This window comes from Pagrus pagrus, assembly GCF_965226575.1.
Source record: "Pagrus pagrus genome assembly, chromosome: 20".
NCBI lineage: Eukaryota > Metazoa > Chordata > Actinopteri > Spariformes > Sparidae > Pagrus > Pagrus pagrus.
The window spans coordinates 18,741,170-18,759,731 of NC_140207.1; the positions used below are offsets into that span (position 1 = coordinate 18,741,170).

The 18,562-nt window shown below is 41.3% G+C and overlaps 1 protein-coding gene across 1 annotated transcript in view; it reads right to left on the reverse strand.

Moving 5' to 3' along the window:
- Window positions 1–18,149, reverse strand: part of arhgap29a (Rho GTPase activating protein 29a) — a 37,328-nt gene extending 19,179 nt beyond the window's left edge. The window contains exons 1-3 of the mRNA XM_084340875.1: window positions 17,919–18,149; window positions 16,170–16,567; window positions 731–874 (exon numbers count right to left, since the gene is read on the reverse strand). Of these exons, the coding sequence (XP_084197001.1) occupies window positions 731–874; window positions 16,170–16,470 (445 nt within the window). The 5' untranslated portion in view covers window positions 16,471–16,567; window positions 17,919–18,149. The remainder of the gene's footprint in view (window positions 1–730; window positions 875–16,169; window positions 16,568–17,918) is intronic.
- Window positions 18,150–18,562: the final 413 nt, after the last annotated feature.

Below are 18,562 nucleotides of genomic sequence, written 5' to 3' on the forward strand. Positions count from 1 at the left end.
TGAAGGATGGCATGTAATGTTTATGGCACACACACATGCACACACCCATGTGTATGTTTGTGGACTTGGGGTTGGTCCTGGTCAGTTTATATGCCTCCTCGGCATTTGTTCACTTCACCATGTCACCATTCCTTATTAAGGGTTAGCTTTTCAAAAAGCTATGCAGCCCCTCTATGGCCCTTTTTGCAATGCAAATTGGGAAGAGGTATACTCAGGGGATTCTTGTGTGGCAGCCAAGTTAAGAATTGACCTGCATGCCAGATCATAATCTCAGAGAATGAAAGATTGAATAGGATTCCTCAGTGTAGTTCCCTCTGGACTGGCAGACAAAGCACAAAGGACACCCGCTTCTCCCCGCCTCTTGAATCAGGTATTTGACTCCAAAATATTATTTTCTTACTCTCTGTATGGGGTTTGAAACACATGCTGGTGTATTCTAAGCACTGGAGTGACTTCTGAAGAGCGTCTTTCTTTGAAGCTATATGAAAACTTCTCAGAAACATTCCCTGGGAAGTTCTTTAAAACTTGGGAGGACAGTGCGAGAAAGAGGACATAGTAATAGTGGATGTCCAGTAGATAAAGCTGTCGAGGGAGAAGGGGGATTAGATAAGCAGAGACAGAAAACAGACCAAAGGAAGAGTGGAGGAGTAGCTGGTATGTTTTACAGGAAAGCTTTGAGTTATGTGTGTGTGTGTATGTGTTTAAGGGAGCTTGGGTCATCATAGCTCACCTTTGACCGTGGCAATGACGGTTCCAGCTGTACTGAGGATGTCCACCGAGTTGAGGCTCTGGTGTTTGCTGATAATGGCCTTCAGGACTCGCAGCAGCTCTCCAAGGCGCTCGTGGACCGCGTGATGGAGGCAGTCCTGGTGCTCTGGAAAGTTACAAAGTTACACTTTTATTGTGACAGTTAATGCTTTCTTAACTTCCTTGAGTCACAACGCTTTGACTCCTTCATGCTTTCATTTGAGTTACGTGCAGCCTACCTTGTAATACACAAACTGTTGCTGTATTATGGAGTATAGGGCTCTCTTTGTGTGGTCAATAAACTAAATGTATTGTCCTGCATGTAGATGAACTCACAATGGCTAGTGAATATCAAGCACTGAAATCTCCGTGACAGCTACTACATTATCCATTATCCTTGTTAACCTTTGACCAATAAGATGATAAGAGATCAGTTTGATTCAGTGTTCCTCTGCTACAATGATGACAAGTCTATACGCAATTAGTCAGGTTTGTTTTGCTTCATAACATCAACAACGTAGAGGCTTTACCAGGCACTATTTTAAGCTATGAATTGTGCTAGAAAAACGTGTTCATTATGTGACTGTATTTCACCGCAGAGGCTTAAGAATGAATGTGATGTAAAACCTGAGCAGATTGGACCTAGAGCTCAACTATTTAAAAGTCTCCCTGCTTTAAAATGAATGGTGAAACCTCATTGGAAACAGGATTACTGCATGACATTCCAGCTTTGTTGGTTGAAAGAGTGACCATGGCAGCCATGTGAGACTACTGCCATCCATTCACAGCAGTTCTAGTCAACACTGTAGCAATCAATGGCTTGTCTAGTCAAACACAACTCAGCAAACCTACACTTAACCTGACAGACCAGTAATAAATAAACATGATCTAATGTGTTCTCCCTGCAGTTAACACTTAGTTAGTCATTTAACCAAAGAAAACATCTCAGGTATGTGGTTCTGTGTACTAAACTCAACTTTACTAACGATGAGTCATCACCATGTACAAAGGGACCAAATGCACTTTGCTATCAAGTAACCTTGACAATGTGCTCTTGGCATGGTTGAGGAATGAGGTCATAAATGAGAAAAATGTAAATGAGTACATGAACTATGGCTAAGGTGGCTTTTTTTATTGGAATCCACATAATCCCAAAGATGACTCAGAAGGAAATGGTGAAGCAAATGGTGACACATCTCTCTTTTCTCTGTCACACAAAAACACACGCAGGAATACATACTTGGCATTTTGACAAAAAAAAGCCTCAGTCCTAGACTGTAATTAAACTAAGTATATAGTAGGCGGCTTTACAAGTTGTAATCATCTCATCCGATCTAGTCAGTCTTGTGTATCAATGAGTTTATTCTTTGTAAGATCTCGTTGCACCTTCCTAGTAAATGAAGTTTGCGAAAGGAAAGAAAAAACACAGATATATAGACACACACACACACACACACACACACACACACACACACACACAGATGCACACACAGTCACATAGACACATAGACACACACACAAACACAAAGAATGGATACAGGCAGTCAAAGCCACATTTTGTGCTGACGATCACCCCTGGATTACCCCTTCATGGAAAGGGGGATCAGAAAGACTTTAGCTGTCTCCCATTTTTTCTTTTATTCATTAGCCCTCTTTTTTGGAGTGGGACAAATAGTGCCGCCAGTGGGGCTAATAATGCTGGGTCTGTGTGGCCGCCATGACAATGCTAGCTGAGGCCTGACCCGGAAATCCAGCCAACTGACCAGCAGGTGACAAGTTCACATTGACCAACGGGTCACAACATCACAACAATAATCAAACATCCAGTATGAAGCACTACAAAAACAACACAATAGGCAGGACAAAATTCACTCACCAACTGCCAAAAAAGTGGACCACACTTGTGTGTTTTGTTTTCTGTACATCGTGTTCAACCTTTCTTACAGGAATCTGGCAGCCCATGTTTTTTCCCCTCAATCAATGAGACACAGCAGTCATAATGTGCCAAATGGCCATACATGCTGCTGTTTTACTGACAACTTAATTGCAGCTAATCAGCACACCCTGCAATCCAGTCAACAATGGGCCACTTAACATAAACCAAAATATCTGGAGTGAGTAGGTGAGGTGCAATAACTCTAGGAAATAACACAGCAAGGAGTTTAAGAGGTAATTCCAGGTGAACATCAAGCACTTGCACACGATCCACATGCAAACAAATCAAAAGACTGCTTAAAACCCAAAAATGATTACATAAGACAAGCACAAAGCAAACTGTCCCACTATCACATGAACTACTCCATGCCAACATGCCCTGGTGCTTCTAGCTTGCCAAAAAGCTTCACCATAGGACCTGGAGAGTCCTATCCTTCACCATAGCGACCATCTTCATCCATCTTCATCAGATGTCATGCGCAGCTCCTTCTAGTGCCAAGGACCTAGTGGTTTTTGATGACGAAAGCCTCTCGTCCTTTTGTTTCATCTGCCCAACTCCCCACGAGGCAGGAAAAGGGCCAGCAGTGCACTTCTGGCACAACCACACGTCAAACTGAGATGTCTATACAATCTATGCACATGCGGTATACATCAATACACATGTGGTACAGAGAAGGTCAATCTCTTTGATGGTACCATGGATTACTATGTCACTTGGAAAATGATTGTATCTGAGAAAAACTGTGCTCAGTAATTTTGTAGTGGTATAACATTTACTCTTGAAAAAAGAGTGGAGAAAAATACTTGACAGTAAGTCTGCATTAACAACAAAACCCAAATTATGTAGATTTTTTGGAGTTAATGCAAAAGAAAAGATGATTTGCAATGCTAAAAATATGTCATATTTTCGTTCAGCCAAATGTTTTGCCATGTTTATCCTTTACTGTCAACAGAACCCAGTCTTCCCAAAGACTTTATCTCCTGCAGCCTTATATGGGGATCCCAACCCACAATGATTTGATAAGGGTCAAAGTTTACAATGAGCCGCTTCAACCCCTGAGCCCTTAATTGGTCCTGGTCAGTTTAGATCCCATTTATGGACATTATCCTTTCAATGACAAAATACACACAATGGCCTAAATCATCCCCACAGAGGCTATACACCCCATTCATCGACCGAGTAACTGAATCCCAAGTCCTGGAGGCATCAAGCCTGGGCAAGCTTGAGGTTTATTAAGGACGAGCCTAAACCATGAATGCCCACGAGACAGAGGGTCTTCCCTTGCAAAGCTCTATGGGCTTCAATCCTCAATGGCGGTTGTGTGGCCTATTGGACCATCCTAAATGGAGGCTAATTAGCAAGACATTATGGTTGCGTCCACCAGCCCAGCAGGACACGGGATAATGTACAGAGACTGATTATTTAACCCCTCAACTGCCATTCTGAATGAGACACAAAGAGAAAAAGACTTGTTCCCACCAGGAAGGGCTGGTTAAAGGAACATCTGACTGGTGTGTTTTGTTTCTGTGGTAATATTGTCGTGATTTAGATCAAGGAGAAGATTTGGAAAGGGAAAATCAGTGGAAAAAGTTGCAATGACAGAAGATGTTTACATTTTTAATATTGGCAATCTGAAAATTGGCAAAAAACAAACAAGCTGCTAAGATGGTTGTTCTGTTTTCCCCAGGAGACAGCACTGAGTTTTGCGCAAGGTCTTGTTTGAGAGCCGAAAACTTACTATTGTCCCTGGGGCCACTAGCAAACAGAGGGACTGGTCGCCTCATGGGCCTGCCACATGAAGCATTTATGGAACAATAAATCACAACGGCAGCTTTTCACTTTTCACAGCGAAGAAGGAGTGTGTGTGTGCATGTGTCTTTGTCAATGTTTGATGGTTGGTGGTGGAAGGATTGTAAGAAGTGATAGGGGAGGAGTTTTGGTGGGTATAGAGATTGGGGGGCTGTGTGTTATTTGGGGTAGTACTCTCCCTTGGGATTTGTCCCAAATTTACCCCTGCACCCCACTTCCCTGCTTCAGTGGGGGTTATGAGAGAAGGAGCGAGTGAGAGACATTCCTGGGCATAATAAGCCCTGGTGAATGAAGGCTACAGGGGGATCAGACTCTGATCCTGATGAGAAGGAGGCCGCGGATCAGGAGCTGCTCTGAGGCTGCCAGTAACACATTGCCAGGTTTTTACTTCATTAGCGTCATGGAAACCCAACATTCCAGCCTCTTGTTTGGGAGAGAGGATGGGAGTTGCAGGAGCGAGGGGAGGAGGGGGATCCATAATGAAAACATTGTCAGATCATTCACCATCGAGATGACACCTCAGTACCAAAACATTCTGATGCCCTTCTGGAGCAGAGACTATCTGACATTAACATGTTATCAACCTACATATACACACTTACATAAGGCCAGAGGCTCTCATTTCTAATTTCATTTCTATTCTAACATATTTGTTGATTTTTGTTGATTTGAGCTTTGACATTTGAAATCCATATTTTTCCCTTTGTCCAGTATTCCCTTTACCCCCTGACCCACAAGTCACTCAAGTGTTTTTTTGGGAAATTTTTTTTGTGGTACTCCACTTATAGTACAGGCCCCAATGCAGGTCCAATTAACCTGCAAGGTAAAGCTTGGTTATTTGAGTAACTGTCCTGTTTTAACACAGTACAAGAGAGTTGGATGTACCGTTAGTCACCAACAGATATTATAACAAATGCAGAAGGAGCTTGTTCCATTCTGACTTGTAATTAGGGATGGGGAAAAAAATATTCTTCAGTGCATCTGGTTAGGGTTGGGAGGGTAGATTCTTGGATGATTTCAACTTAACTCTTGAAAGATTGTGTCTCTATGCAGAACAATCAGTAATTTTAAATTTAAAACTCAATCCGCTATGTCATAATCGCCTTAGACTGGGATGTACATTTCTTACAGAACAACGAATTGGATAATGATACTTAACGAATAAACAACATGCATGTCAATGCTGTTTCTGTTCCTTACAGCTGAACCGCACTGATGATGAAGTAATAGACACAAACGTGTCTTTAACTTGTAAGCTGGGCTACTGTATGGTGAGGATGGCTGACCGTGAATAAATTTGTTTGTTATGGATCTATACAAATACGCTTTATAATAAAAGTAGCCTGTAATCATTTAGTAAGAAAAAAAACAAAAAATGTGATACATTGATAATCAGTTTATAATCACATTGTAGCCCTATGAATCAGATAAATATCCAAAAGTTGTACAAAGCCAATGTTACTCAAAAAAAGCCACACGGTACATATTCTCCTTACCAAATGAAAGCTATTTTCATCTGTGTTTTACATTTATGTGTGCACGACTGCTTAGTTTTCGAGATGTGTCAATTTGGTTGCATTCTAAGAAAAGTGACAGAAGAAGGATATTTAGGTAAGAACTAAAAAGAGGTAATTTTTTTGTTGCGCAAGACCATAAATGCTAAAATGAAGATGCTGATGCTTATTCTTAATGTGTACCATAAGGAAACTATCTGACTTAGGGTACTTGGCATCAATGGCTTGACTCTTTGAAGCACACAACTTCCACTAGGGCCTGACACAATATGACTTGGCAACATTCCTTTCGCTTTGACCCTAGCTATGCTCAGTCATGCATTGCAAATCATGGGAGCAATGTATTATTTATGCTTCAAAACATTTGAGGGAATGGAGGGGTGGTTATTGCCACAAAGAAAGTGTGAAATCACTAAACATGTCACAACTGGGTTTGCAGAGGTCCGATCAAATGGAAGCAGCTCTTGGCAGAGGGGGCTAAATAGGATGTTGGACAGGCTAGCCATGACCAATGTCAATCAAAACCTCTCCATGTCTCCTATTGAGTCAGACCACAGCTGGACATTCCAGCAACTCAACCCTACATAACCAACTAGTACTCTTTAGTGGCAGTTGTTTCAAAGAAATTGTGCATTCATCAAAAGCTATGGTAAGGCTAGATTTCAAGGGGCTCCTTTGAAACTTGCCCCCTTCTTCAGAAGACAAGAAAAAAAACGTGGGTCTAATAATCAATCACTGTGTGACTCAATAACCTTTACTTCTTTCAGATGGATTCTTCTTTAATTGGCTGGGGTGAAATGCCACATTCTTTCACATAACCCTCCCACATTTTTAAGGCATTTATATGCAATGCTCAAAATGACCCTATCATCATAGGAATCCAAAGTTTGAACTATTTGCCCAACTATAAGGGGTCTGTTAAAATGGTTCCACTTAACCTTTAACACTTGGGCAGGGTCACTGCAACGGGTGGCCCATACATCCTTTGATATCCCCATCCCGATGTACTTCCTGTGGTCAGTGGCCCTGGTCAACCTCTGTCGACAGACCACCGGCAGTCCACTCTTCGGATTAGCAGATTACATGCAGCTGGTAAAAGGCAGGAGAACCTTGCCTTCCCAGACTTCTATACTCATACCGACGCATTCCCTGTTGCTACACCTTTGAAGCTCTTTTTCCCATGACTGGATGCACAAAGAGCTGGCGTTTAAAAAAGAGCCCTAGGCTAGACACACAGCACCTTCCAGCTAGGTGGGGGGCTTTTATGTTCCCACTCTGCGGGCTGCTGCCTCTGTCAGGCTGGCTAGCTGTTAGCTCAGGAAACCAAAAGTGAATGAAAAAATATCCACAATGAAGGCTGAAGATAGGAAATGCATTATGTTAAATTTGATATGGAGGAATACAAGATATAACCACATATTGCAAACTTCAGTAATAAACATCTGATAAGGAATTGACAATTATCCAAGGGAAACACTGCTAAAATGATTCAAAATCTCTTTCAAGTCAACAGACACATTTACCCATGGATATTTCTCTCTTTAGTCCTTCGCATATAAATGAGATACCCAGTGTGGAGTGAGGAATTTGTTTTTCCCCCTCTTTCATTTCTCTGTGGAGCTGTCTGTCACAGTGAGGAAAGACAGGCAACCTTTCTCTATGGTTATCCCCCCCACATCACCACCACCACCACCACCGCCGCCTACTGTTGATGCAAAGCTCTGAAGGCTGGCATTCCAACTATGCTTTCTTTAAGAGAAACTGCAAATCCCCCCACCGTGCAACCTCTAGCTGGCAGCTAAACTGGTCAGGAATTAGGATGAAGAGACTACAGTTGCTCCCCAAGCTCTGTAATGTAGGCAAAGGAACATCAGCAGGCCAGAGCTGTCCAACAAGTACAAAGACGGGCTCCTTTAGTACACCTGTCAAGGGGCAGAAGTGGGAGGTGAGGGGGCTGAGGTTGGGGGGCAAACACTGCATTGAGAACAAGAGGACACTGTTTAGTTTTACTTGCATCCTAATCCTGAGAGAAAGGGCTTTGTGTGATGAAAAGCTTGCAGTAGAAAACTTAGTCTGATAATTGTCATTTAGTAAGTTGTACAAAAAACAACTTCTTCTAATTCCATAGATCTTTGGGCAACATCAATGGTTTAAAGAAGATGAGTTTTTTTTAAAGCATATGGCTAGAGCAATGCTGATTATTACCTAACATTTAATTCAGATAGATGATAAAGAAAAACATCTCTAGACTTGGAGATGAACAAGGCACTGTTTTGCGTCTTTCCATGGATACAGCTTGAGCAGACACAGGCCTTGATTGGCAGTGAAGGTATTCTGGGCTGTGGAGGCAATGCTGCTCTACACCTGGAAGTCCTGTAAAAGGTACTTAACATGTTAATGCCAAGGGGCCTTCTGCATATATGGGCCTCCATCTCCATTCTTTGTTTCTTATCAAATATGCAGCTTAAGAAGCTCCTGAATTTAGTCCAAACAATTGGTTCACTATTTGTTCTAGGAAGCCATTATCAGTTTGGAGAAGCCAATTCACCAGACATATATGGGTATGTTGCTTGTGTGCTGTGTGCTTTGGCAAGTTCAATAACACCCCAATAGCTCCCCTTTCCTCCCATGCCCCTTTTACACCTCAGTGGGGCCTAATTTAAGTCTCACAAGACAGGGCAGACCCCAATTGGTCCTGGCTATGCTTCACGCTCAGTCTGTTTACCTCCGCATCAAACAGGGTCCCTGTTCCTTTCACTGAGCACAGCAACCGAGTTCCTTAACCTAAAATGTTGTGGACAAAGACAGTAGCTGGTTATCCTTCTTGTTCCCATCAGCTCCATTGGCCTTTAACAAGTTATGAGCTGTGCCCAGCATGGGGCTGACCCAGTCACATGTGAGAATGCCATAAGGTTGGCACTGACAGAAAAACAAGGCCAATTATGCTCAGTATAGCTCTTGCTACACAGGGAATTACACCAATTGCAGAGATTAATTTAAAAGACATGAATACAATTTAAAACTATTTACCGAAATCTCACACAACTGGGAGACTAGAACACCTGCGTCATGTCATGAGTAAACACAGTTAGTCCCTGTACTATTAGAAGTGACCAACTGGTTTTCCATATGACAAAAACAGGATGCTAAAACCTATTACTTACCTTGATGACATGCTGAAACTGAAATAAGCACCTATCACCTGCAGCATCTAACCAGTTCACTGACTGAAAATTCTGACTTGCAAATTTGACTTGCTACATTGTTATAACACACTGCACACAGTGCACTTCACTCACCACATAAATAAACACATCTTACACATCCAAACACTTGAGGCAGTCCATGTTATTTTCCTTCTTGATACAAGGATTTGCGAATGATCTACGAATGGTTTATACGGACTTTGTTTTAAGTGCAATCCAATTTAGTGTCTGCTAATTTATCAGGAAAATCCTGCGTCTTCCACAAAATCCTTCAATCTTGGATGGCCAGTTGGTGAGTAACAACAGACAGTTTGTTTTATTTATAATTCAAATTATTTAGCGTTTAGAGTTTATTTCATATATGATTCATATAGTATTCCTTATCAACTACAGTACATTTAGTATTTTTATGAGCTCTTAAAATAAATATTATTAAATATATTAAAAACATATTATTATAAACATGGAGAAAAATCAATTAAGGCCATTTCATATTGTATCAATATATCAATTGTATCCCTGCCAGCGGATACATCTAAATTGAATGACTGTATTAGTGGATCACTAATTTGCTCCAAACATGTCATATGGAGAATGTCAAATGAATGCTGCCTTGTCTAATGTCTAATGACTTTAATCCAATGCAGGGGTAAAGGCTACAGATTCAAGGGCTACTTAAGCTTATTCAGAGGATAAATTTGTCATCTTCGTTCCAAAGACTTAATCTGAGAAGGCTGAGGGGAGCCTCTGATCTGATCTTCTGATCACACAACCAAATGGGTGTTGGTTTAATCTGCCATCTTTGCTCTGAGTTATGTGCCCAACTGCAACAGTTGGACAAGAAACCTCAACTCTGCGTATAACAAGTCTGCAGTTAGAGTTTCTAAAGTACAGCCCCTCATCAGAGAGCCCACAATCCTTGGCTTCTCATGTGTAGTGTGGGAATACTGGAGTTTTATCTAAGTGTGTGGCAGACATCGACAGCCTCCTGGAACAAAGTCGCCCCAGCAAAAACAGTGCCCATAACCATAAATTTTAACAGAGGGGAGGAAGGAGAGAGACACACAGAGAAGGAGCTCCCTTGGGTTACAACTTAAAAACAGCGTACAAATCTTAAAGTGCAGCCGGGCTATTAAACTTGACAGGTCAGCATGGTTTTGCCACCTGTATACAGCGTGACACCATTGTGCGTTGCCAAATGATTGATTTTGAGTTAATGGTGCCCTGTACAGTATATGATTCATGCTTTGTTTCCTCAGGCAGAGGGGATAAATGGACCTGCCATATGTCACAATACATTTAATCCCAGGGGGTAACAATCCAAAGATCTAACCCTTGTGCTTCAACAAATAATGCTAAGACAGTAGCTGTGCTTTTCAACAAAGATCATCCAAAACAATTAAGGTAATGTAATAAATCCTGTTAGGCAGCTTAGTCAGTGAGATAAGGTTACAGTATGATTAAATGGAGATCTCTGGAAAATTTAATTTGGAGAATGCAACAAGAGACGACTTTAAAGAAAAGAAGGCTAGTTGCTTGTGATAATTTACAGTGGCTTAACAAATGGTCACAGTAAAAGAACCATAAAAGGAACTTTTTTGAGCTTGCAATGCTTTACAGTGGATCCCAGACCCAGTGGGATAGACTGTCTAAACACAGCCCAGTTACAGCCATTAAGAAAGTCTGGAATGGTTTGTGAAAAGCCCAAGTAGGGCTAATTTTAGGCTGGTATTTCACAAGGGGTGATATGTAATACAAATCACTAAAATAGCATTTAGGCTTTCTCCGAGGACCCAGACCAGAATAACTTTCCCACAAAGCTTCAGCATCACGGTAGAGTACTCAACAAGCAACCAAAAAAGAGAAAAGGCACATTTCCCACATCTTACAGCATATTTCAACTAAAGGCACAAATATTAAGCCCAAATGCAGCTCAGGGAAGTTTAACATCAACACAACCATTGTACCATACTGATTACTGCCAATGATTTGAAGAAAAAAAAACACAGTAACTCTAAAAACATTTTTGGCTACTTGCCACAAAACTCTGAGTGGTCAGGTGTCATTATAGTGTATAACTGATCATTACACAACACCTGCAGAACATTTTTAGTATGGAGTTATCAATCATTAAAAACCCAGAACCACACATTCACTGTAAGGAGAGAGCCTCCAATACTAACCAATACTGATTAACTAAGGACACCTATGACTCAATGCTTATGACTCAAAGCAAGACACAGAGCTGACATGTGGAAAGGGGGGCGCACGAGTCATACACTGACACTGACAAATCAAAAGTGTGACTAATGATGATGGAGCTGTGACACCAACCTGTACTGTTACTAGAAAGAATGCCTGGCATTGCGCAATATTTTGTTTGTTAGTCTTATTTCCATTGCAAGGATGGCCTAGTTGCACTGGAGAGAGCCCATTTGCCACAACCAGGTTTGGGTAGTTTGACATCCAAGTGCTGCACTGAAAACTGACTTGGATTTTCTCAGATAATGGATGATTGAATACATGATTTTAGGAGTGAAACTACATATTATTTTCAAAACTATTCATTTAAAGTAAATTGTGAAAAATGTTCATCAGCATTTCCCAGAGCAACATCGTGCCTTCTTTTGCCTAACCAACAGTCCCAAACCCAAAGGAAAGAAATGAAATCCTTACATTTTTGATGGGGAAAATCATCACTGAAACCATTAACTGATTATCAAAATAGCTGGCAAATCAGGGTACTTTAAAATAAACTTTTTTGTCCACTGGCCAAATGACTAGTAGTGAATGTTCAATTTTTACCAGCCATTCAACAGTATTACCATAGTTTTTTTTTGCTCGAGTTTAAAGCAGATCTATCAGCCACTTGTATTTTTTAATCAGTATTTGGTTGCTGGTTGGTGTTAATTTTGTGCCCTGCTGACAATTAATTTGCTTTCAATCGACTAATTAACTAATTGATTTATCAAATAATCATTGCAGCTCTACATGATTTTAAAACTCATTAATGTTCCGACTGTTTCACAACTTTGCAAAAGCAATCAATAACACAAGACAAACACAAACTGTCTGGCAGCTGCAAAGGGGCAACTGACAACAGCATTAAGTTATTAGAATGAAAAACCCAACAAGAATTCCATACAACTGACCTGTTTCAAAGCAAAATCAATATTCTGTAATTAGACAGTTCCAGATGCTATTTAGAAAAGTCTAGATAAGTGTTCATTGTTATTAATGAATTAAGAAGCCTTTCTGTAACACCTCGTTCTCCTCACCTTCACTCAGTGAATAGCTTGCTGGTGCAGTTTTCCTTCCTAAGCAGCTGACGCACAAAATTGGCCATCATTCTGCTTGGCAGCAACGGAGCACGAAAACAATGATGACACACCTGTGCCAGTCAGACGGGCAGCCACAACAATACACCATCAATCCTAAAATAGATGATGAGATGAACAACAATCCTCTGCACAGCTCCAGCAAAACACGACGACTACAAAACAATTTCAGAGTCTGTTGGTTGTTGAACGGAGACACAGAAGGGCCAAATGTTTGCTACGCTAATCTTAGGATGAAGAGCTTCAGGGGCCCCATCACCGTAACAAACACAAAGGGGCCACAGGGACCACCTCCACTGCATCATCTGGTCTCCAAACGTCCTCGCTGACCACGGTTAAGACCAACCTTCAAAATAATAATCCCTTCCAATTACTGACATCTCATTCACAAGTGGCCACTGGACACGGTCGACCTTAAAAGAAGAATGTAACCATGTGTCACACTGTGTGAAGAGAGCTCAATGCTGACCTAACAGCAATCAAGCCACATAAACAAGAATGTCTTCTCAGGCACTAGTAAAAAACAAAATGCAGTCATGCGTCATTGACTCAAACCGCAACGCAACAGCAACCACGATACAATGACCATTTATGGTTGATGTGCATTGCAAGAAAATAAACTTTTTTTTTTTTATAAACACTGTCATAATGGGATTGGCTGAAGAAATCCCCCAGGGACCAATCCCACAGGCTGCAGCTATTCTTGACTTGGGAAAGTATCATTTCTGTAAAAGCTGCCAGTTAGCAGCAGCATGCTAGTCTGTGGATGCCTCCTGGGACAATGGGTGTCAGACTCACATCGTTGACTGTGAATGCAGGCACTGTTGCGAGGGCTCTAAGCTTAATATTGCTCTTGACTATTGGCCCTGCGTGGTAAAAAAAAAAAAGGGAGGGTTCAGTGAGTGGCCGGGGTAATGACAGGTTTGAACTATTGTGAGGCGCTGCAGAGACAATATGGCCATAAATTAGAGGGGGATTTAAATCGCATCCAATCACAGCGCAGGTCAGTGACTCCCAACAATCTGTTAGCAAGCTCTGCTAAAGCTAAAGAGCGCTAAACCTCACAATGGCACTCTGAAGATGTGTCAAGCACAAACCATCTTGATATGACCAACAAAATTAAATCCAAAGACCTTAACATGAGGTTTGTGTTCGCATACACTGAAGTGAAATCACTGATTTGTTAAAGACTCTCCTTACAGGGTTCCATCACCTTTTCCAGAGTCATATTCAAGCATTTTCACGTTGCATTTTCAAGCTTTTCCAGTACCTTACAGATGTAGTCAATTACATATTTAAATACATATACACTTTAAATGATTATTTCACATTATCACATTAAATCAGATGTTATTGTGCTATAAACAACCAAAATTATGTTCGATTTCAGCATCCCACAGAGGGGTGCCAAACACAAAAAAGTTCCATGTTTCAAATGTGTCACCTGTCTGTAGACATGGCACCAAAGACAGCCTGGCTGAGTCAACATAAAACAATCACGTACACAAGCTAATTTATTATAAAAGTAAGGCAATTATAATTTCAAGCACTTTATCCAAAGTCCAAGCGCTTCTCAAACCCCAAAAACACCACATTATCATCACATTGGATGTCACATCATTTTCAATGATTTCCATCCGTGCAAACCCTGAACTTAACTTGTTCCTGGAATTTGAGGCACAATGGTCTCTTTGCTTGTTTCCTCACCAGTGGAGAAGAGGCCTGCTTTCTACATCCTAATCAGCCTAATTTCCCAAATCTGCCCTTTCCTGTATTTAGCCCAAATAAGCCCTCTAATGGGAATACTTTGCTTTACAATCACGTGTTGGCATCTCAGTGACTCAATTTGCATAATTGAGCTTGCGCTTACCGGACCTGTAAATTGTGTGCAGTTACATTAGCAGCAGAGTGGGCACTCACACTCACTGAATTCTGTTTCCTGTGAGTTTGTTTTTAAGCCCATTTAAGGTCTGGTGTTCTGATGTTCTGCTCAGTCTATGCAGTTGTTATTTAGAGAGGACACAGATTATAAACCGGTTTCTTTATGGTAAGCAGCAAGGGCAAAATGTCTAGTATGACAGCTATGCAACCTTGTTACATTGCAAGAACCTGTGTGTACACGCCGTGTGTTTATCTGCCATTAAACGGACCAAATTACAACTGTATCTGCGGTTGATCATGCCTGACTAAGTCAGAAACAAAAAATGTGGAGCCATAAAAGCTCAAGCTATATCTCACATTTAAATCAAGCCTTCCTTAACTCCAAAAAGCTGCAGACATCAACCTCTTGCACATGATTATTTACTGCTTTGATGCTCAGCATGCTGACAGGTCACCAAAATCTCTCAAGCTTAAAAGGTGCCTGCTGCATGGCCCACTCTGACATGTCCAGCCGGGTCAAGCACCTTTACTGACCCCTCCAGACAAAAAACAAAGCCTGGGATTCCTTTTTCCCGGGCTTGAGTGTCATGGCACAGTGGTAACGGAGTGGAAAAAAAGGCTACCACCTGCACCTTCACCGCATCTTATTTAGACCCTCCTTAAAACAGGTATGGGGATTAACAAATCTGGGACTGAGCCAAAAGCCAACGCAACACACACTAAGTCAGGAATGTCATAACCGCCCACACAAATATACACAGTCACACAGACAGGAGCACATCTCAGCACTGTGTCGACACTTCCCTATGGTTTGGAAATGATCTATTTCATCACTGATGAAGGGAAGCCTGTTAATTACAGACTTAGAGGGTGTTTTATACTGTCTAAAAAAGCATCAGCTGGAATGCTGCTGTTGTTAAATGTGGCCACAGAGCAATTTTGAAGCATTAAAAGAGGGACTCCTTATCATATCAGGTTAAAATGTCCTTCCACAGTACATTACTCTTTCTAAACCCAGAATTTTTGGCAAAAAAACACCCTTTTACCTGTTTTTAGAGAGACAAGTGAAGGCAAAATCTTGGTGTTTTCTGCTTTACAGAAGGGAGGGCAAGAATCAAACTAAAAGTGAGATAAGGCTGGTTGACTGACCGAGCAGCCAAGGCCACAGCAGGACAAAACAGGTAGATAGACCTGGGTCTGTGTACATTGTGGTAAAAGCAACAGTGTGTACACAAAGAGTTGACGGGCAGCTTCGGTCCGTTACAAATCCCTTTGGCTGTGTTTACACTATTCACCCCTATACACTGCTGCAACAAGTTCAGATATTTAATGACGCACAAAACTTGAAAAATAATAATCATGTAATAGAAAGGGCTGGGTTTAACCACAACGATGTGTTCATGTCATCACAGGAAATAAAACAACATGTCATAGCAAATTCCTAGAAGCAATTGCATGTGTAATTTACTGAAAAGTCCGTATTCACAAATGCCAAATTTTTGTGGCAACAAATCAATAACAGGTTACCTCCAGATACACTTTGAAAAATAGCAGCAGATAAAGCTCAAGTTACTTTTTGAATCCATTAGTGTGAATATAACTGATTTATGATTTATTACACCAGGACACCAGTTCCTCATAAAGGCATTGCTTAGTTAGATGATGAAAAGGCAACTCACGCATTAGGAAATTACAAAAAGAACATTGTGTCTTTAGCAACATTTCTTTCCAAACATACCTTTGGAGTTGAAAACTTCTTTGAGTTGTAGAAGCACATCAGCAAACTTGCGCACATCGCTGACCAGCTGCATAATATAGTTTGGATCTGAGGCGGGGATATCTGGGCTGTCCGAGCTCACAGAGCCGCTCTTGGAGACCCTGCCTGGCACCCAGGAGCCTGCGCTGGCAGGGCTCGCTGAACCCAAGCTGGAGCTGGAGAGTCGGGAGATGCCCAGAGGAAGTTTGGTTCCACCACCACTGCCTGTTCCGCCGCCTCCTGATCCTCCGCCTGTACTCTGGCGCAGCATGGCAGCCAGCATGTCTTATTGGTCCAGCGGCCCTCGGGCCTGGTGGCTGTTACTGGCAGTTCAGCTCCGGCTCAGACCCAGCACTGCAGCACAACAGGGATGAAGGAAGCTGCCAAGGAGAGGAAAAGACTTAATTCTCACAGGAACCATATAAAATGCCATGACAGCACTGTTATACAGGTGTGGCACATTACCAGCTGGATTTTAGCAGGACATCCACCCTGACAGGTTTAAACAAGTAAACTGGACTCTTCTTCATCCTGAAATTTTACTACATATGTTCTTCATGGTGTTCAGAAGACAATGAAATATTTTTTCTCTGCCATTTGTTGGCAATAATCAACATGTGGATTATCCATATTACCTCTTGAAATTGACAACAATAAATCTGCAGGGAGTTTGAAAGGGTCAATCAGAAGAAAATGTTATGTGTGTGGAAGCTGGACAGTTCCTGAACAGTGCCGCTGTCTGCCTGCAATGTTTCACAAGCACTAGTTTACTGTTTTGGACAATTTGTGAGGTAATTCAATCAGGTAGTTGTTGGAGGGCTAAACAGGTCTCAGTAGTCTTGAGCTTAATACAATAATGATACAAATTACAACCCAAAACATAATGTGACAGAGCAAACCAGTCTTTAACTGTGACATGCCAAACATGGAGTCATCCTTCAGAAGACATGTATCACCTCATACGGACATGAAACTTACAGACATATTCAATCAGTGGACACAGTTTGTGATGACAGCTTTCACACTTACAAATGTCCCTTTCTATATTATGCTATACCCTCTGTGTTTGATTTAATTCAATGGTATTTGAAATATAGAGTCAGTTAGAGTCAGGAGGTCCAGGCGCATCCCCCCCTTCACAGGTCATCATAGGACACGACACTGCTGGTTAAAAGTCTCAGAGTGTGATGATTTCTCGCATATAGCTGAATAAAACATGACGAGTTTAAGCCCGGGTAAGAATATGGGTTGATTGAGGTCCACTGGTTAGTTCGGCATTCATACAATCTACCAAGCAACACTTTTTCTCATTTAAATCTCGTATTTTGCAAACAGTTCAGACCGCGGCAACCATTTGTGTTTCACGTCAGTTACGTTAGCTCGGAAGAAATCTGAACTTTGGGATTTTGTTGAAGTCATACAAGCTTTGCGTTTTGAAGGTATGTCGAATGTGTGTGTTAAAAGAAAAGTTAAAAGTTAAAAGTAAATTAAGATCAAGAATGAATAACGTTAGGCGGTTTGCCGGCGAAATGCAGCATTAAAAGGCTAAATGTGGACGGAGTTCGCGTACATTTCAGAGTAAAACGTAACGTTACGCAGCTAAATTCAACCGTGTCCAGACACTTTTCCTCTTTCTTTAAATGTTAGCTAACAATGTTAGCAGAATGTCAGCAGAACTTCACTTTTGTAGCTACTCAGACAAATGTTCAATTCTCACACACTAGTACACACCTGCTGTTGGATTCTGAAACATTTCAGCCGAAAGAAAAAAAGAACTGAAACGTAAAAATATGGCCAATCTTGAGAAAGACAAATTAATCCACAGACACAGCGCCTTATGTCCTTATGTTTCACAGCCGTGTCCCCAGAGCCCCTCACTGTCTGTCCGGCTCCGCTCCGCTCCGCTCCGTTCAATCACCTCCTCTCTCCATGTGATGTAGGCTGTAACTTGTGATTGGTGTGTGTGTGTGTGTGTGTGTGTGTATTCCTCCCATAACAACAGGTGTCTAGAGTTTTAAAGTGTCAAGGTATCCATATTTAAACATCAAACATCCGGTTGTGCCTTTCAAAATAAATCCCCTGGATGGGAATACGCCACAACTTGCTGCATGTGAATTGGTTAGTGCAATTCCGAAAGGCTTTTTTAATAAAATCCAAACCAAGAATGATTGGGAAATTTGAATTTAGTAAAAAAAAAAAAAAGAAAAAAAAAAAGTTTTAAATTAGACTACAATGTATCCTTTTATCCACATATCATGCCTCATATTCAAAAGCTACAATAAACGACTTAGAAACTATCACGAAATCAATTTTAGACATTGTAACGTATAAATGTGTACATTTTATTCATATGCGCAAGTGTTAATGTAAAATTG